The 22,163-nt window shown below is 37.9% G+C and overlaps 1 protein-coding gene across 3 annotated transcripts in view; it reads right to left on the reverse strand.

The window, feature by feature from the left end:
• Positions 1-22,163, reverse strand: part of LOC124599998 (ATP-dependent 6-phosphofructokinase) — a 78,506-nt gene that overhangs the window by 27,136 nt on the left and 29,207 nt on the right. For all 3 annotated transcript variants that reach the window (XR_006978572.1, XR_006978571.1, XM_047136125.1), the window contains exons 7-9: positions 10,970-11,158; positions 10,129-10,319; positions 548-626 (exon numbers count right to left, since the gene is read on the reverse strand). Coding sequence is in view for 1 of the 3 variants with exons in the window: in XM_047136125.1 (XP_046992081.1) it covers positions 548-626; positions 10,129-10,319; positions 10,970-11,158 (459 nt within the window). In the remaining 2 variants the exon portion in view is untranslated. The remainder of the gene's footprint in view (positions 1-547; positions 627-10,128; positions 10,320-10,969; positions 11,159-22,163) is intronic.

The raw sequence follows: 22,163 nt of genomic DNA on the forward strand, positions 1-22,163 counted from the left end.
AAACAATACCTGAGCCAACAGTGACACACAAATGGTAAGAGCCCCTTCACACTTTTAGCAACAAGCATTCTTCTTCAGTAGCAACAAAGGATATGGAATGTGAGTCAACTGTGACATCTCTGTCTGTATTCTGCTTTCCATTTGTACGTTATATTAATTTATATAAGCCAAGCATGTACAGCCACCGTGAGACAATGGAGACTGACTGAAATTTTCTCACATTTTATCCAATCATATAAAATTGGTGATTACAATCAAAATGACATGAAGCCACATTTTCCCCTTTGTTACATTTGTCTTCTTTCTATGTCTTTCCAACTTTCTTTTTATTCAATATTATAAGAAAAGGAAGCCCACGAAAAACTTATTAATTACCTACTGTTTTGTAGCTCTCAGTCTTATTAAATTTTTGCAGTTTCTAAATATGGTCTGTCAGAATATAATTTCTAGATACATTGTTACTGATGTAAACCAGTCATATAACAATATTACATTACTGAAACATCAGTGGCATTACACTCAATTGCACATCAAAATATGTCCTCACCTGTACAGCATCACCAACTGGAGTAGGAGGTTTTAGTCTTGTCAGCATTTTGTAGATGTACAGATTTCTTTCAAAACTCCTGAAAATATAGAATATATGCTATGTACTGAGACACCAAAAGAAAATTTAAACAAAAGAACACACACACACAGATTTCTTTCAAAACTCCTGAAAATATAGAATATATGCTATGTACTGAGACACCAAAAGAAAATTTAAACAAAAGAGCACACACACACACACACACACACACACACACACACACACACACACAAAGGTACAGAGTAAACAGGTATTTTAATTATTTTTTTTTGGGGGGGGGGGGGGCAGTGGGAGGGAGGGGATATTAACAGCTGAAATGATGCACCACCCTGACTTTTATGCTTCTGTAACATTAAAATGTGTTTTACTGTTCTTCAGAGGATTTGAACAAACAACAAAGGAATGAAAGCATAATTTGTAAATGTTTTTTAAATTTACACTAATTTCTGCTAATGAAGAATTGATGTACTAACTTACAGATAATGTCACCGAGTGCATCAAGAGAATCAGAATTCACTAGAAACTACTATTCTGCAATAAAAAACAAGTGCAGTTCCATTTGGGAAAGGAAGGCTAATATGTTACTTGCTGCTCAGTGGCTAATAATCTCCTTCATCATAACCAACATGGATTCCGCAAACAGAGATCATGTGAAACTCAGCTCGCCCTATTTGCCCAAGAAATTCACAGTGCCGTAGACACTGGCGAGCAGATTGATGCCGTATTCCTGGACTTCAGGAAGGCATTTGATACGGTTCCGCACTTACGTTTAGTGAAAAAAATACGAGCTTACGGAATATCGGACCAGGTTTGTGATTGGATTCAGGATTTCCTAGAAGAAAGAACACAACATGTCATTCTTAACGGTTCAAAATCTGCAGATGTAGAGGTAATTTCGGGAGTACCGCAGGGAAGCGTGATAGGACCTTTATTGTTTACAATATACATAAATGACTTAGTTGATAACATCGGTAGCTCCGTGAGGCTATTTGCAGATGACACGGTTGTCTACAAAAAAGTAGCAACATCAGAAGACTGGTACGTACTCCAGGAGGACCTGCAGAGGATTAATGCATGGTGCGACAGCTGGCAGCTTTCCCTAAACGTAGATAAATGTAATATAATGCGCATACATAGGGGCAGAAATCCATTCCAGTACGATTATGTCATAGGTGGTAAATCATTGGAAGCGGTAACGACCGTAAAATACTTAGGAGTTACTATCCGGAGCGATCTGAAGTGGAATGATCACATAAAACAAATAGTGGGAAAAGCAGGCGCCAGGTTGAGATTCATAGGAAGAATTCTAAGAAAATGTGACTCATCGACGAAAGAAGTAGCTTACAAAACGCTTGTTCGTCCGATTCTTGAGTATTGCTCATCAGTATGGGACTCTTACCAGGTTGGATTAATAGAAGAGATAGACATGATCCAGCGAAAAGCAGCGCGATTCGTCATGGGGACATTTAGTCAGCGCGAGAGCGTTACGGAGATGCTGAACAAGCTCCAGTGGCGGACACTTCAAGAAAGGCGTTACGCAATACGGAGAGGTTTATTATCGAAATTACGAGAGAGCACATTCCGGGAAGAGATGGGCAACATATTACTACCGCCCACATATATCTCGCGTAATGATCACAACGAAAAGATCCGAGAAATTAGAGCAAATACGGAGACTTACAAGCAGTCGTTCTTCCCACGCACAATTCGTGAATGGAACAGGGAAGGGGGAATCAGATAGTGGTACAATAAGTACCCTCCGCCACACACCGTAAGGTGGCTCGCGGAGTATAGATGTAGATGTAGATGTACAAAAAATGCTGGACGCTATTTTAGAAGCTCGCTGTGACCACCCATCAAAATGCAAAGACATTAATATCTTTGGAATTTCAGATTATCTGAACTGAAAGAGATGCCTCACTACTAATGGTATTGGAGGAAGAGAAATCAACCCCAAGATCATGGAGGGCGGTTCTTAAAAGTTCCCTTGCTCCCAATCAACTAGGATGAAGTCTGATATTTTGATCAAAATTACATGAAACCTCAGCCTCTGGATAAAATCATCTGATCAGTGTTGTAACCAACTCTCTTTGGCTTGGAAACATTCTATACAATATTTTCCTCAGCCAAAATGAAAAGGCTCAGTTCACTTTAACAATGTAATACTTAAACTTATAAAGTCCTGTTACTTTTCAGGTCATGTCTAAGATGATTTGGTTCCACAGATGGAAATTGTCATCTATACATGAAATGAGTATTTCAAAAATGATATGTCAACTGAAATATCCCCTTGTGACAACTCTATCCATTTTTAGCATTATAATTTGGTAATATTCAGGTAGGAACCAACTGATGAGTGGTGGGCCTCATATCCAAAGATTACATTTGCTCCTAAAAGTGACTGCGCAATATAATGAATACAATCACAGTCGAATTTTCTTTTTTAAATCGTATATTACCAAAGAGAGCAAAATATGAAATCAGAAAAATTTTAAATCTTTCATAGCTGCAGGGTCAAGCATCCTACTTGCCCGGCTGGCTAAAGAGGGCAAATGTACTGTGTGCCTTGCCGGCAGGTGGCTGACACAGTCCTAGGTCACAGTGGTTGCAGGTTCTTACAACCACAAAGGAAAGTGTCAAGACTAATCCAACCTCTCTCATATGTTTATCCTGGGCTGAGGAAATGTTATTTCAGAGAAATTCTATAACCTGAGGTTTACTCCAACAATATAAATCCTATAACCTTTGAAATGTCATTGACATTGGACAAATGAGTTTTGAGATATATAGTTTTATAGTGAACAGCTCCTAGAGAAGACGCCTAAATCTCAGACTGTCTCCTGTACCACGCAGCAAGAAACAGTCGAGAAACTGCATGTATTTTGCTGTGCTGTTCACCTTTTGTAGCATCTGATACATCAGTCCTATAGGATAATTCATGCCCTTTCACATAATGTGTGTGTGAATCATGTGTACCTTGCAGATTAGGAAATCTAATTACATTTTCTTGGTCATGCGTGCCATTTTCTGTTCTGCATGGCTGCAAGCGTTGCTAAGAAACTGCATGAATTTTGCAGCACTGTTCAGTTGTTGCAACATCTGATGCATTAGTTCATTAAGGTAATTCATAATCTTCAGATTATATACGTTTGTATCATTTTTTTTGTGCAGGTTAGGAAATCAAACTGTATGTATCAGATTGACTCTTAAGCAGGTAGGAACCAGGACCACATGAAAGCTGTAGCATTTTTTGTCATTACAAAGAAGAGCAGATAACAACAGTGTAGGCAGAAATGTTGAAATGCGAACAACAGAGTGTCACCATTCTACTGTCCACATTTACCAGCTCCCACACCCAAAAGTACACGAATGTCCTTAGCAGTCAGGTCTTTCTACTTGCCATCAGCCATCTGGACATTCTACCTGCTGGGTAACCATTCAGGTCCTCTAAGAACATGGCATATGTGTATGCCCATATCCGTGAAAGGGCTGACATCAAGTTTCACAGTTCTCAGACCTTAGTTTCAAATAGTCAATTAATGCCTGTCTGAAGTCAGTCACATCCAATCTATATATATATCACAAATTTCTCTTTCTATTTGATTAGTCCTTGAGTTGAGATATATCACATTATTAACCCTCCCAAAGTTAACCTGATATAAGTTCGGATGTAAGTGCCTATCTCTCAAGAGATCACAAAACTTTACATTCATTATATAGTAGCAGTATGTTCAACACCCAGCAATATTAATTTCCATCAAATGTTCAATGAAATACTTGCAACTTATTCGAACTCTCACAGATAAATCGATTATGTCCCACGAAATCAATTGGCAGACTCTCTTCTTCAACACAACAATGTACCTCACATGCCTAACCCACACTGCCTTTCTCCAGTGACAATATCCAAACTCATGCCAATAATGTGGCAACTGAAAGATAACCACCAGTAGGAGAAAAAGTACACCACCTCAGCTAACCTTGAGTGTACATGACACGTTTGTATCCCATCTTGAAGTCCTGTGTGTGGGTTTTATGACATTTAATTCTAAGAAAAACTTCAGTCTAAATGAAGAATCATTTAAAAGTCTGCACAATGAGCACGTGTGTCTAATATAAAATTATATATAGACAAAGGGCTGGCCAGTTTTTAACTTCAAAATGTGAAATTCCAGTTCCGCCAATACAAATTTAAAACTGAAAAATAAAAAAATAAAAAAATAATAATAATAATAATAATTAATCCCAGCTTTTAAACTATTAATTTGTATCTCAGTGAAGACAGCTAGGATTAGTGTTTTCCCTTTTAAACATTTATCAACAATACTGGAATCTAACCTCCTGAAGGTAAGTACTACGTAGGTATTTGTCTCTGTGATTTTATTGTCTTCTCCACTGAATTTTACTTCCAATAAATGGTCTTAGTGCCTCTATTATGTCTTCCATTCTACAGGCAAACTAACTCCATTATGATGGATTTGGAACAGTCAACAAAACCTACCTGCTGCTGAAGCTTTTCAACCATGAATAACTGTTTATTTGCTTAATTTAAAATACTAAAGAGATTTTGAAAAAGTTGTTTAACACTCTCTTGTTGTGGCTGACATATTTTATGAACTACTTATTGTCACTCTTGATTTCTTCTTTGTCTCTTCTAGCCAGCAAACATTTCAGTCTCATACAGCAGAAGATAGTACTCTAACATCGGCAACCTCTTTGGCTATTTTATTATTTCTTATGAGGTAATCAATTATCCATCTAAAATCTCTTGCACCCCATATGCAATTATGTACATCCTTTCTTTAAAAAGGTATTCTGTATCTTCAGTTCATTACAACTTAACAAGATCTCTCAGTATCCACTACTATTAATTAATCTTTCTGCAAAAGAACCTATGCAATTAAGTGTGTGTGTGTGTGTGTGTGTGTGTGTGTGTGACAGAGAGAGAGAGAGAGAGAGAGAGAGAGAGAGAGAGAGAGAGAGAGGGATATTCTTTTGCACCGTTTGAAATCTGACTTAACATAAGGGATCGATTTATTTATTTCAGCATTATCTTAACATGTTGCATATGTTTGGTTTTTATATATTATGCGCCATATAACTGAAGGTTTTTTAATATACATTTTAAACCTTTTTAAGACATTGTATATTTGCACTGGATGCACAGGTGCAACCGAAGAGCAATAAACACACAGACACAAGTGGCCTCCTCCTTAGACAATCTGACCAGTATTAGCAAATCTGTTTGCCACTTTTTGTAACCTTTTCTATAACTGTTCCAATCTTTATCCCTTACCCTCCTTCAACAGAGACACAGATTAGTATGTCGGACATACCAGTATAATTCTGCCTGAGATATATTTGTAGCTTGTATTTCTTTCTTCTGGGCTTCTTTTATTATAATTGCTACACCTTTGCTTATTCTCTGCTGCTGGGCCACTCCTCACGCACACACACACACATATTTGTGTTTGTATCCACACACACACACACACATATATATATATATATATATATATATATATATATATATATATATATATATATATCAATATAATAGAAGGAAACATTCCACGTGGGAAAAATTATATATAAAAACAAAGATGAGGTGACTTACCGAACGAAAGCGCTGGCAGGTCGATAGACACACAAACAAACACAAACATACACACAAAATTCATATATATATATATATATATATATATATATATATATGTGTGTGTGTGTGTGTGTGCACGCACGAGTGTATACCTGTCCTTTTTTTCCCCCTAAGGTAAGTCTTTCTGCTCCCGGGATTGGAATGACTCCTTACCCTCTCCCTTAAAACCCACATCCTTTCGTCTTTCCCTCTCCTTCCCTCTTTCCTGATGAAGCAACCGTTGGTTGCGAAAGCTTGAATTTTGTGTGTATGTTTGTGTGTCTATCAACCTGCCAGCGCTTTCGTTCGGTAAATCACATGATCTTTGTTTTTAGAGATATAAGTACACTGCTGACAGAAACTAAAATATTCTCAGACATATATATATATATATATATATATATATATATATATATATATAATCTTTCCAGTCCATCAATATTCAATCCTTTACTAGGTCTGAGAATATTTTAGTTTCTGCCAGCAGTGTACTTTCCCCCTGGCTGCATTACAAGCACCACACACAGGGCCACCACTGTGGAGGAGCTGCCATCTTAATGCCCCTGATCTAGCATGATTTTGATTTGGGGTTTACTGCATGAAGTGCAGAGACCTCTGAGCAGTGCGCGAGTCTCAGACTACAAAAACAATATTTCTCAGGATTCAGTTATCATTCAGTTCTGGGATTTTTTTGTTACCTACTCCTTCTTTCTCTTTCTCTTCTGGTAATGCGTTATAAAAATGAAAGGTTGTAATGAATTTTGGAGTCCATGTTGGCCTCCTCACCTGGCTGTTAAGTCAGTTTAAAAGCTAGATAAAGGCAAGAGCATACCACCAGCTACATGATCATGCCTAATGAAGCACAAGGGTGTTAAAAATCAACCTTTAGGTTGAAAACATCTTTACTGTTGCACTGAATGTTAATGAAATTGAAAGCATATTTACAACATTTGAGTTTAAAAAAAGCAAACCATGAATGATACAAACTGATGTGGAGTTATTTGAAATGATTCTTATTTCTTAGTATCACCCCATGGAAGAAATGTTAAAGAACTCAGGCTATATGTGAAATCAAAGAGATGAAAAATACTTAATTTTTTAAAGAGCATGAAAGTATGAGCTTTGGTTATGCTCTTTAAATAGGTGTTTCTGAATTACAGACAGAAAATTCTTTAAAAGCAGTTTCCATAGTGACTGAGTGTGAAATGGATTAAACTGTTAGTAAATTAATAATCTGCATACCTAATGTATTATAGCTGACTTTTTTTCATCCAATGACATTTAGAGGAATAATTAGATTTAAAAACAGTACCAAGGACAGTAATCTATAACCAGCCCACATGAAAGAAATACTATTTTTTGGGGTGTCAGAGAAGCTTTTCCTATTTTATCCTTCCCATAGAGGGATCTGGCCATTTATATTCAAACCTCAAAGGACATTTCTTTATCAACTTTTCTTCCATTTACAAATTAGCAAGATTCTGGAATGTATTCCTTTAGTTTGATTTATCAAGCAACAGAAGGACTTCATCAACACACACACACACACACACACACACACACACACACACACACACACACAGTGATTTCAGTTGCCTGAGACTGCAGTCGTGTGTGTGTGTGTGTGTGTGTGTGTGTGTGTGTGTGTACACATCTATTTGACGAAGGCCGTAATGGCCGAAAGTTTTATTTATTTGTGACAGTCTTTTTGTTGTGCCTATCTGTGACTCAGCATAGCATCTCCATTATTTAGTTTCAAATAAACAGATACACTTAAACTTGTTATTAATCTGGTTTCCCCTATAAATACGCTAGCGCGCGTGCGCCCACACACACACACACACACACACACACACACACACACACACACACGTATGCACACCCGCCCACCCACACTCCCACACATGCGTACACACAAATTGAGATTACACTTTTCAATATAATATAAGTAAATTGTTATTTCATCCCAACCTAATTTTATTGCTTCGCAATAAAAGTAATTTGGATTACACATTTCACTATAATATACCATTATTTTCCCCACACTTTTTTCACTTCGGTTATAGGTCCAAAAACTGGATGTGTGTCGTGTTGGTAGCAAGTTACGGTAGGTATCTATAAGCTCCATTTCTCAAACTTCCTACGTTTAAGTTTGAAGCAATTCGTTGTTAGCTTCCTTCCGAATTTTGAGCATTATAACTGTATAGGATTCAATGGATGCACATGAGCTGTCATTAACAATTTTTATATTGTTTATTCAAGCTTCAGTTATTGTTGTGTTTAATGTAGAGATCCACTTGTGTCGTACCATATTGTGGTTTTATTTGTAAGCTATGACTGAAAAATGGCATTGCTATACTGTTGCATTTAAGCTGCAAGTGATTCTATATTCTAAAGAGCATTGAAACAGGGCTGTAGAAAGAAATTTTGGGCCACCCACAACTGAAAAAAACGATAAGAATCTGGCGGGACAGGGAAGATGTTTTAAAGAAAGCACCTCACAGTAAACATAATCTGAAAAATGAAGCAGTTAAATGGCAAAACTTGAAGCAGAACCCAGCACTCGGATTTTAGGAACAGACAAGTGGGAATTTCAGTTTCTACCAAAATGATCATTTATCAAGCAAAATAGTATCCACCAATAGAGGTTTTGCCAACTCTATCAGATCGACATAAAGCCGTTCAAAGATTTGTGAAGAAATATCAACTTTCTATGTGGGCCAAGATAAAAATATCACAGAAGATGCCAGCCAAGTATGAAGAATAACTTGTTGAATTCATCAATTTGTCCTTAAATGCAAGGAAAAGAGAAAAGCCTGAACCTCCACAAAATGGAAACACGGATGAGACTCCGTTATCTCTCATGTGCCTTCCAACAGAAATGTCGAGTCTAAGAGAATAAAGACTACTGTTGTTAATAACTCAGGGCACAAAAAGACTTATTACGCAAAAGAAGTCTGCCCTGTTGGTATAGAATCAATTTCATCCTCACAGAACAGAAGATGTTAAAAACGATTGAATGAATTGCAGACTAGTTAGCTATAATTCCAAGAGGGATTACTAGTTTACTTCAACCATTACATGTCTGTATCAACAGACCATTTACAGGACTTATGGAGGAGGAATGGAGCAGATGGATGCAATCTACAGATTCCGAAACGATGCCACTGGGAAAGAGAAAGAGAGCTAGCATTTCTAAAGTTTGTGCATGGGTCAATGCTTCATGGAACTCTATAACTACTGAAACAGTGATTAAATCATTTAAGAAGTGTGGAATCAGTTAACACACTGGAGGGTACACCGGATAATTTATTGAATGAGAATTCAGATTGTGGCACGACGGCTTCAGGTATTTCTTCCTTCACTTCTGAGGATGAATTCTGCAGATCTGAGGATGAAAATTGAAATGTGAGTACCTTTTTCCTATTTATATTGCACAGATATTTTGTGTATGTGCATACACCACAAATTGATGTATTAAGTGTTAAATTTTTTTCTCTAAAAATAAAGTCTTGAAAAGTGGGTTGCGTCTTTTATGCTGGTCAGTTTTATATGCTAGCAAACACAGTATGTTTATTATTGTTTGTATCTCAAACGTAATTTTATTACTTCTCAATAAAAATAATTTTTACAAGAAGTTGATCAAAAAAGCAGTCTGTTATGCATTTTACAGAGTGGCATGGAACTGCCTGTGACTTTGCCCACATCCAATTATAAATGATATCTGAAGACATCATTAGATATGTTATCTTGGCAGCTACAAGAAAGCTCATGTGTATCTGGTAAAACAGCATCCAGCAGATTAGTCACTGGCCTCACTTGTCGGTGGGATAGCACTAAGGCAGTAACATGTCATAAAATTAGACTTCATTTCAAGTGAATATGGCACAAACACACGTACCTGCCTCTAAGCTGAACTGCTTTATCCCATTGTTTGTCAGCCATAGCTTTTGCAACAGCTTTTGTCCTTTCTACACATTCCATTAATGGCAACCGAACAGCCTGATTACCAGCTAGAGAGATAAGAACTCCTTCGGAACCTGGTGTTGCTTCCATCAAAGCCAGAACTGCCTCAGCTCCCATACGGCAGCCCTAATAAAGGAAGAGAAAGTTATGTATACAATTAAATATGAAAAATAATCATACAAATCCATAATACAGGAATGTTAAATCTACTGGGTCTCAGCATTCAGGTCATAAGTGTTTATTCAATAGAAGGATAACTGCATGATGTTTAATGTTCTTGAGAAGGTGACTTAACAACAGCAACAAAAAACCCACAAAAAGCCATTGATAAAAGGAAGCTACAGCAGCCTTGCAGTTATACACAATGCAGACATTATATGCAGCACTGGTGACAAAGAACTTTTATAAACAATTTAACTTGTTTCATGTTCTTCACCAAATTTTCAGTCTCTTTTCGTCGACTGGTACTCAGTTCTTGAAATATTTCTAGTTCTTCACACGCACACACACACGCACACACACACACACACACACACACACACACACACACACACACACACACTCAAAAGGACAGGAAGTTAGTATGTTGCAGGGCTGTCAAATGTTCCAGACCGAATATAACAGTACTTTCCACAATAAAAAGTGTAACATTTTCATATGTTTGTACGCAAAGGTTTTCAATAAGCATTATGTGCATTTATATGAGGACATAAAATAACTTTATAACAAATTTTAATTAAAATTGTTTAGTTAATTTCAGCAAATGAAAAGCTTACCAATATTCGGTCAAATGCAGATGGATTGCCACCTCGCTGCACATGTCCAAGTACAGTTATACGGGTGTCTTGCTGCAAGTTTTCTACAACAACCTGTTTCACTTTCTCTGAAGTAATCGGTTGTCCATCACGGTCTATAGCTCCTTCCGCAACAATAATAATGTTTAACCGTTGGCCTGCAAGCCGCTCCTATCAATCAAAAATGAGACCTCTATTTCTGCAATGGCACTTTTAAACGAATTTTAGTCTAAATTTCCATGGAAAAGATGCACAAAACAAGTGGCTGACATTACAAAAGATAATTAGATAGTATTGTCATAAGTTAACAACAACTATATGAGAAGCTACCTGATGTTTGTTATAATGTGTCCATTTCAGCTTTGATATGCTCAATGAGATTTTTACTCTGTCCACAGACTATCACATAATTTTTGAAGTAATTTACAATTATCAAACTATACAATCACACAACTGACTATGAATGAAATGACAAATTAGTCAAGTGATGTCAAGAGCCAAGATGCAACAGATGTTTATTGTTATTTAGCACAACAAATATTTCAAAATTAATTCATTTACTTGTTGGAAAATTTCTAGCTCACTAACAAAACCAGTTTAAATGCTTTTGAAACATTTACAGGCATAAAATATCACCGTTTTTATTTTCATGCAGTTGTATTTCTGTTTACTAAAGTACACTACAACAAACAAGAAAAAAAAAAACGTTATCTTTGTGAGTGTACAAAAAGGATAAGATTGGGGCTAAAGGATACATAGGATGGACAAGGATTAATTTTATAACTAACTGAATATTTCTGTGTGCTGGGTATGAGAAGAAACATTTATAAATTCATGGAAAACATTTCACAGGGGTACATGTACCAATTTTCAAAATTATATGCATATGCTAATGTGTAAAATCACTTAACACATGAATAAACAAATCAGAATGTTTACAGTAATGTACAAGAAATACATTTTAACACACTTCATTTATGAGTAAAGAGCATATTGTTGCAAAAACCTAGCATAACAGCAAATGACATGCAAGTGCTAAGTACACAGACAGAGGGCAAGGAAAAATTTAAAAAAATATTAGCTAGTTGCACCCATTTATTGGCAAACTATATAAAAGCACATATGGATGGACTAAATACATCTATGACCATTGTGTTAATATTCTTTAGGAAATATGTGTTGTAAAGATTGTGAGGAGGTAAGAAGAGAGAACTTTCAGAATATTTATTTTGGTTGATACACTTACCTCTGAGAGTGCAAATCAGCACCTCTAGTAAAAAAAACAGCAACAAAACTACAGTAACTGAGAAATTTGTTACCATTTACCAAGCATTATAGTATTCTGGTGTGAAAAGCTCTTATGAATGTACATTTATCTGACCCTGCTAAGTATCAGTGCACCAAGAAGTTTCGCAGCAGGCATAAACCCAAATGATATTCACTGTTGGCAGAAAGCAAGTAAATATTTTAGCTATTGTAAGTGTATATGCTGCTACCTTGGAAGTAGACTTAACCTGTAGTTTTAGGTTACACTTTCAAGGCACAAATTAACTGCAGCACTACTCATTTACCAGGAAACACCAGACTAAATGCAGACCTTTAAGTGATCAGGAAGTATCAGGTGCAATCCAAGTAAGGTAACACCCAAGTGAAAGCAGCAGTAACTTGTTATTTGGAGACCAAAACTGTCAAGTGACATGAAAATTTCACTGAATGCGTAAAGTGGGTGTATGTTGAAGTTAACTGTACGTAGAAGGCTCTCATTTACAAATTAGTGGATATCAGTGACAATGCTTCAACATGAAGAGAGTAAGTGAGTGTGGAATGACTGAGACTGGTGTCACATTCAAGAGGGTATGGTTCATTTCATTGTCTAGCATAGATTTAGGTTTTCTATTGTTTCCATAAATCATTTATTAAAGTTGGTGCTCCAATGGTGTCTTTGTAACTATCATGGCTATTCTCATTCCCCAATCTCATCCAGAAAGAGCTGTATCTAATGCACTTATCACTGGTGGGACATTAAACACTCAATTTTCCCTTCCTTCTTTTAATGTATGGAGCTTGGCAGGCATATACACATGTTATCTGAGACTAACATACAGGAACTTTTAGAGGAAACTGAAAATCAATCTCAGTTTTGGTTTTGCGTGCCATGGGGAAGATTGTCTGTAGTTTGATACCGGTTGAATCACTAATCATTTTTTGGACATTGTGTACCTTGTACGAACAAACTGGCTGCAAAATTTTATAACAATGAGCAATGTGCTATAAACAATATGCTGCATGTGTCAAACTTAGTGAGACAGAAATATCTGCTAAGTAAGGAATACAACATAATCTTATAAAAGTTCCAATAATTTTTACATATGACTTAATATTTACTTGGAAATTTTCCATCCTCTTATAAACACCTCCCACAGTAATACCTTTTTGCAGATTCAATGCTATATACATGACACGAAACATGTACCACAGGAAGCAGTTACCACTGGTCTACAAAGCTGATGGTATAGAAATCTATGAGTGAGTGGTTCTCTTACATTCTTAAGCACATTAAGGACAAATTATTTGTATATGCATTGTAAATGAGAAAGACGAAATACTATTTGAAAAAAGTTGTAAACGGGCGGTTAGGGTTTAATACTGTATCAATAATGAGGTTATCAGAGATGGAGTCAATTTCAGATTAGGGAAGTACTAAGGAGGAAACTGACTACGTCTTTTTCAAAAGAACCATTCCTCCTACTGCCTGGAAGGTCAGGCAGGAAATAGAAGCCCACTCCACCCAAATGCGAGTTTGTATCATTCGATGAAGATAGCTGTAAATGATACACAGCACAGGAGACAAGAATGAGGTGTACTAACCAAAATTTCTGAGAATTTTAATACTGCATCCAAAGAATCAGCAGTAAAAACTTCTGCTGCTGGGTATTTCTAGTTCTGTCTTTCAACTGCCAGCCTGCCACAAGGCATCATCATCAATGTGAACACTAATGCCAATTTCTTTACACAATGTTTTACTGTACCAGTGAATTATGAAATTGACTTGAAGGAACAAAGGAACATTAAGCTTTGTTCTAAGTTCCATAACACTGCAGCTGAAACCCGTCACATGTTAAAGCACACTTTTGTCTTTGAGCCAAGCAAGAACATTCAACTGGTTTAGTCAATTTAAACATGGCTGGGAGTCTGGGGAGGAGTACATACGCTCGGGCTGACTGTCAACATGCACAGCTATAAACAATTGAGAAAGTGCATGAAGTGATCCACAAAGACAGAAGGCAAAGTTTGTGAAATCACTGGAATTTCATATGGGATGATGAATTCTAGCTGATGAATTGAACATGAGATGAACTGTATAGGAGTCCATTCCTCATCTTTTGAACGTCAACCAAACACATCATCTGGTTCATGGGCGGACCAAACTGCAAACAGCACTTCAAGCTGAGCAAAATTTCCTGTCCACAATCAATTACTGATGAATCATACATGTACAGTTATGACCCTGAAATAAAACAGCAATTTTCACAGAAGAAGATGCCATCCTCTCTGCGGGCCAAAAACACATGTCAAATTTTGCAGAAACTTCAGGTCAGTACTAATGATGGCCTTTTTTAAATTTTTATTCACAGAAGTGTCTGTAAGTAATTTCTTCCATACGGAAAAAAAAGGGCACTACACCTGCCCCCCACCCATCCTACTCACCTGATCTAGCCCCTCTGTGATTTCCTTCTCTTCCCAAAAAATGAAATTTTGACTCCACAGAGGAGATTCTAGCAGAAACGCAACTATTTTTAATACGATTCAGCTAGCAGAAGCCCTACTATGGCAAAATCGATAAAGCGTTTCTTAGAAGCACGAGTAGACTACTTTGAAGGCAACTGTGGAAACAGTTTGTTTTCCAATTTTTATTTGGATAGTCTCAAAAATTTGCACCAGCATCTCATAATTCATTCTGCAAATGTGCTTGGTGTTAAATTTGGCCAGATGATTGGCAAATATGACCTATGTACCAAACTAGTGATGGCCTTTTTTTTTTATTTTTATTCACGGAAGTGTCTGTAAGTAATTTCTGGCTGTCAGGGATATCAGCCAACCTAAATATAACACTGTCAAGCTTTCTGATTTCATCACGAACTGCAGATATCATTGAATAATTATAGTCCAAAAGTGAGTGCAAGAACCACAAATTTTAGTCTCTACAGGACTAAAAGACACCCATTTTTTTCATTACCACACACATCAAATTAACTGCATCATGTTTCATTATATCCGCAGCTCGTGGGCTTGGGGTAGCGTTCTCACTTCCCGAGCATGGGGTTCCAGGTTTGATTCCTGGCGGGGTCAGGAATTTTCACATGCCCCAAGATGACTGGGTGTTGTTGTGTCATCTTCTTCATCATCATCATTCATCCCCATTACAATCAGAGGAAGGTAACAGCAAACCACTTCCATTAAGACCTTGCCTAGTATGGCAGTGCGGGTCTCCCGCATCATTCCCCTACGCTCAGTCAGGAAGCATGGGACTTCTTTTCCATCCCATGTTTCATCACCTATTCCCATCACTATAACTGTTCATCAAGGAGAATGCATCACGACTGCAGAGTTCTGATGGAAACATGTACAGTTCAAAAATGTTTGGTAGCATCTACCAGTCTGCTTCAATGCAGCAGTGAAATATGAAAAGGGAGAGTTGCAGTATGGTCTCAAACCAGCCAAGAGTATGTGACTTTTGTTGGTCTGCACAGTTGGAATGTCATGGCAGAATGTTACAGGGATATTCTGACAGTCTACCATCATTGAAGCAATTTGTGAGTGACTACTATGTTTACAAACACAAAAACAGCATTTAATAATTCTGTATAGTTTGTGGAGAAGTTATTTAACAAAAAGAGCGTAGATCACTTATGACCTGGTCTGTCCAGAGTCCACATTTGAACTGGGCTAGACATTTATAATATGTTGCACCAAGTACACGGAACTACAGACCTCAACAGAACACACCACACCAATACTACTTCCTGTTGATGCTATGTGAAAAATAGGCTGTCACTGAACATTTCCTTATGGAGTCCAATCTATACTGAGGTTTGGAGAATGTATTAAATATCACCACATGACAGAGGGATACACAACAAAAACACATCAGTATTAGATGAGTGTCTTGTTGTCTTCGACACACCCATAAAATGCTGTGGACATTGCCTGGCTGATTTAATGGACATTTTCATCACTCATTTTGGAATTGTGTTAACGCTTCAGTAGCATCTTCTACTTTCAGGACCAATAAATTAGTCCTCGAGACTACATTCTCAAACAATACAGGTTTTTTCCACCTGATATTAACACCATTTGGCATATCTAAGAATTTTTAGAAATTCTCTTATCATAGTTCTCAACACACTAGGTCTTTTAACAATGTCAGTAAGTTCTTTTCACATTCTGAGATGCGCCATTTCAAACTCTGTGCATCTATCAAATCCCTAAAATATAAACTTCCATGACCGGAAATGTCACAATTAATGTTATGTTTTGGGCTATTATGCCGTGGTAGAATGGATTTCACATCAAAACCCAAGGTATCACCCCATCTGCAGAGAACATTTTCAAGGGTGGGTTGTAGCTTTTTTGAATCTTGGCTCGCTACTGACTGCATCAAAATTCTGCTTCTGTGTGCTTCCATGGAGTGGTGCAACGTCACGTTTTGAATACCCAAGCACAACTGGCTGTTGTTGAATGCTGTCATCCATGGTTGCTATCACCCCATGTGGAAAACTGGTACACGTGTTCTTCAGCACAAGAATCCAGATGTCATTCAATTTCATGCCCTCCTCCTTCTTACTGAAATTCCTGGGGTGTGTATAACAATCTCTGTGGCCTCTCTGTATCTCATGGTATCCACTTCTGGCTGTCAGTACTTGGCAGCATGGCAGAGAGGAAGTAGATCATTTTTACAAACATCTCAACATAATCAACCCGAAGATTCATTTACTGTGGAGGAGGCAGGCAGGCAGAAAATTAAATTTTCTTCGTGTGCGAGTTTCCAAGAAAGAAGATGCTAGCTTGGGCCACATGGTTTACTGAAAACCAATGCGTACAAACTGTTACTAACACCTCCCAAAACAAGAACGAGGCATCAAAAAACGTTGGCAGATATATCAACCAGTGAATCAGAGCTGCTTGAAGTAGAATTAAAACATCTTACCAGTGCATTGCTCAGGAATGGTTATTTGTTCGGTGAGGTAAGAAGAGAGTTAAGACCACCACATAGAAATCACAGCGATGCTCAAGCGCTGTTGGAGCCAAAAGTTTCCCTGCTTTTCATTACAGACATTACTGACTGCATAGGAAAAAATCTTGAAAAAGTAGAACATTGCAGTAGTATACAAACCCACCTGGAAGATATGAGATCAGAGCCCACACAGAAGCATTCCGACAATCCTTATTTCCACGAACAATACGAGACTGGAATAGAAGGGAGAACGGATAGAGGTACTCAGGGTACCCCGTGCCACACACCGTCAGGTGGCTTGCGGAGTATGGATTTAGATGTAGACGCAATGCCATCTCTTAGCATAAGCACCAGCTTTTGGCAGGCAGTACAGCCATAAAAAAAGTCACGTCAGCGCAGAATGCAAAGAGCACCTCTGTAGCAGCGAAATGTTTAAAAATGAAGCTTTTTTAATTCAAATTCCTATGTCTGACTAACCCATTGTGAAATTACGTAATATGCATACCGTATTGTGTTTTGGAAGTTGGATCTTAAAAGACATCAAAGTTCTTACAATGAGATGGCAAAATATTGCACTAATAACCACTCTATGAGGTGTAAAATTATGATGAATAAATCAGTCCTGTCACTTAATTCTGTATGTCAGTAGCTTAAATATACAGTTCAGATAACATCAAGCATTAAATGACATGAGACGTAAGGCAGACAAAAGCTGAATCCATGTGCTTCTTGACACATGAACAGCCAATTTGATGATTTGAAAATGGTTCTCAAGACTGTTCAAGTGAACATCAAGCTTATTCCTCATCTTTGTCTTTAATATACATACAACAAAAATATTTAACAATAATGGAAATTTCTAGGTGGAACAGTAAGTAAAATAAGGGAAAAGCAACCACTTACTGACGTGTGGCACATATACGTACAACGGAACACAGTATTCACTAGCTTTTTGAGGTCTTCTAGCCACAGTTTGCGAGTTAGAGAGTATTATGTTATATCATGTGCCACATCAGTCGGCTTACAGTGAGTTGTTGTCCTTCCCTTATTTTACATACTGTTCCAACAAAAATATTTGTTGTATGTGACAAGTTAAAACTGTATGCCACAGAGAGCCTGTAACCTACATACAATCCAGTGCTCTAACAGTCAAGTCACATGAATGAAACCCATCTGGCTGTCAAGAGGGCAATGTGTGAAGCCTTCAATAAGTACTGTAGCAAAATATTGTCATATGATCTTTCACAAAAATCAAAGGAATTCTGGTCATATGTAGAGGCTGTTAGTGGCACGAAAGTTAAAATATTCAGTCAGATTTTGATAAGATTTCAAAGTTGTGCAAATAATGGAAAGTTTCTTTAAATTTTCAGAAATGTAAAATAGTGCAACACACACACACACACACACACACTCTCCAAAAGAGAGAGAGAGAGAGAGAGAGAGAGAGAGAGAGAGAGAGAGAGAGAGAGAGAGGTATCCTATGACTATAATATCAAGGAGTCACAGGTGATCGGCCGACTCAAACAAGAACCTGGGTGTAACACTTCATAGGGATATGAAATGAAACAATCACACAGGCTCAGTTGTGGGTAAAGCAGGTGGTAGTCTTCAGTTTATTGGTAGAATACCAGGGGAGTACAATCAGTATACAAAAGAGATTGCTTACAAATCACTCGTGTGACCTACTCTAGAATATTGCTCCAGTGTGTGGGACCTGTACCGAGTAGAGCTAACAGGGGATATTGAACGTGTACAGAAGAGACATAACAAATGGTTACAGGTTTGTTTAATCCCTGGGAGAGTATTAGAGCGACTCTGAAGAAACTGAACTTGAAGATTAACAAACTATCCTGAGGATGTCTACTAACAAAGTTTCAATAACCACCTTTAATGATGATTCTGGAACATTCATTATTGGAGCAAAATGTGGTTGGCATCCCTGCCAGAAGCTTCCTTGTGTTACGTCTGTCAGTTATTGTTCAATGCTGTACCGAATATAATATCTGTCGCACATTTTGCGAATTTTGAAATGGCACAGTTAGAGGAGCAACAAATGTGCATTAAATTTTGCATGAAACTCAAGAAAACCTTTACAGAGCCACACCAAATGATGCAGGAAGCCTATGGTGACGAGTGCTTAAGCTGCATTTGGTGTTACGAACAGATCAGACGGTTTCAAAATGGCAGGACGGAAGTTAAAGATAACCCTTGTTCAGAATGCCTTTCAACGTCTACCAATGACACTCGTGTCAGTAACGTCAATGAAATTGTGCGTGCCATTCGAAGGCCGATTGTCCGAGAGACTGCAGAAGAATGTGAAATTTAAGTTGGATTGTGTCATGAGATCCTGACACAGTGTCTTGGAAAGCATTGTGTTGCTACTAAATTCATCCTGTGGCTCACGAGTCAAGAACAGAAAGACAAATCTGTGAAGAGTTTTTGAATAAAACGAATGAGAACAAGATGTTCCTTAAGAGAATCGTAACTGGTGGTGAGACGTGGGTCTACGGTTACGATGTTGAGACCGAGGTTCAATCTCTACAATGGGTCGAGAAAGGTTCTCCGAGACCAAAAAAAGCTTGTCAGATCATGTCAAACATCAAAGCTGTGCTGACAGTTTTCTTTGACTTTGAAGGATTAGTTCATCATGAATTCATGGCACAGGGACAAACTGTTAATCGATGATACTATTGGGGTGTGCTGTGACGCCTGCAAGAAAATGTGAGAAGGAAGCGGCCTGAAATTTGGGGAGACAATTCATGGCTCTTGCATCAAGATACCGCATCCAGACATTCATCCCAGACTTAATAACAAGATTATTAGTTCTTCAACTCCCAAAAACATGCCAGAAAGGAAGCAATAGCAGTTTAAGAGGTAGCAGGTCAGCACGAGAAGGTTCAGAGTGGAGAGCCCCTGAGATATATGCTTCTGGAATTGTATCTATTGTTTAATTCCATTTTCTGATAAGGGAATCAGATGTTGTCATGGTAGCTACTTTCTTCCTGGTAACACTTTATAATCTCATAATCCCTCTCCAGTGACAATATGATTAGTCTTCTCGTCAATAGATACACAGAGTGATCTTTCCCTGATTGCAACAAATTGTTTCTAAGGAACTATGCTAAGTACATTTAGGTGGTTTGTGGCAAATGGTATCTTAACTCAAAGTTTCTTATGTAAACACTTCCACATGTCTATGCAAATTTCTGCACATTTTCCAACCATCACAGAAACAGTTTACATGGACACATTTGAACATCATGCTGCACCTCAGTTACAGAAATTTCAGCCACAGGTAGTGTTTCACCAAGATGTTTCGCACCAATAAACTAAAGGTTCCTTCTTTGCTAGTAGTTGGATGTAACTTTTCCAGACAGATGGATCAGCAGGGAGGATCCACATTCACCTCACATAACCCCTCTTGACCTTTTGTTGTGGTTACATTACAGATAAAATGTTCTGTTCACCAGTTCGTAATGTGAAAACTCTAGCAGCACAAATATGACACACTGCAGAGGCAGTGATGTAAGAGATGTTTGCAAATACATGGAGAGGAACTGAGTACTGCTTAGACATTCTGCAGGCAATAAAAGGAGCATAAGTGGAAGACTTGCAACAAACAGTATAGCTGTATTTAGCATAGTTCCTCATAAATAGATTTCTGTAATCACAGAAATATTTCATGTTCTCCCTGTAGTCGTGTGAGTTTGGAAATGTAAATGCGCATACAAAACATGGCAACACACACACTTCAGGAAATGCAGTGGGATTACTTTCAATATTTAGTTATATCTTTGATTGTCCCATGTTTATTGGGACAGATGTTAGTCTGCCACTCCTCCTCCCATTTATACAAAATCCGATATGGTAGATATGCTTTTAAATAAGCTTAAAGTGCTGATAGCATCAACAATTTCTTCTCAAAGGCTCCCTTGGCTAGTTCATCTGCTCTGTCAGTTCCTAGCATGTTGATATGGCTCACTGTCCAAAGGATGATAATAGTGGCTTTAGTTCTGTAAAGATCATATAAAAGCATTCGAGTCCGAGCTGCCGGAGAGGGCAGTTGTGTGTGTGTGTGTTTTTATTTTCCTGATGAAGGCTGTGGCCAAAAGCTAATGTGTAAGTGTCTTTTAGTTGATGCACATCTGCAACTTAACGTGTCATCTTTACAGTAAGTAGCAAACTATTTTTTCCTTACATTGCTGATAGAAGAGCATCTGGATATTTCATGAAAGTCATATTATTTCCGGGAAACTGTTGAGAGTGTCAGCAGCATACGAAAGGTTTCTGGACAAAACAAATTTTGAAGTACGTGAGAGATCAAACTTGAGTTACCAGTTCCACTGTATTAATGATACATCCACTCAATAGACAACAATGTTTGAAGAAATTATCATGGACATACGAGGGGGGACCCAAAACAAACCGGATTGTTGTCATAAAAAATTTATTGATGAACCTTTTTACAAAATTACTTCAGTCATCTTCAAAATACTCTCCAATACATGCGATGCAATTGTCAAGTCTCTTTTTCCCACTGTTGGAAGCATGTTTGGAACTCTTCAAGTTTGATATTGTCCAGTGCCCTTTGCGAAGCTGTTTTTACCGCCTCCACATCGTCATAACGCTCCCCTTTTAGCGTTTTTTTCATTCGTGGAAATAGGAAAAAGTCGCACGAGGCTAGGTCCGGCGAATACTGAGTGAGGGGAATGACAGACCACCTCTGAGATACCAAATAGTGGGTCACTCGTAAGGCCGTGTGTGCTGGAGCGTTGTCGTGATGCAGAAACCAGTCATCTGATCGCCAAAGTTCTGGACGTTTCCTCCTCACATCCTCTCGCAGACGCCTTAAAACATCCAAGTAAAAGTGCTGGTTAACAGTCTCGCCAGGGGGTACGAATTCCCGATGCACAATTCCACGAACATCAAAAAAGGCAATAA

Source organism: Schistocerca americana, chromosome 1, assembly GCF_021461395.2.
Source record: "Schistocerca americana isolate TAMUIC-IGC-003095 chromosome 1, iqSchAmer2.1, whole genome shotgun sequence".
NCBI lineage: Eukaryota > Metazoa > Arthropoda > Insecta > Orthoptera > Acrididae > Schistocerca > Schistocerca americana.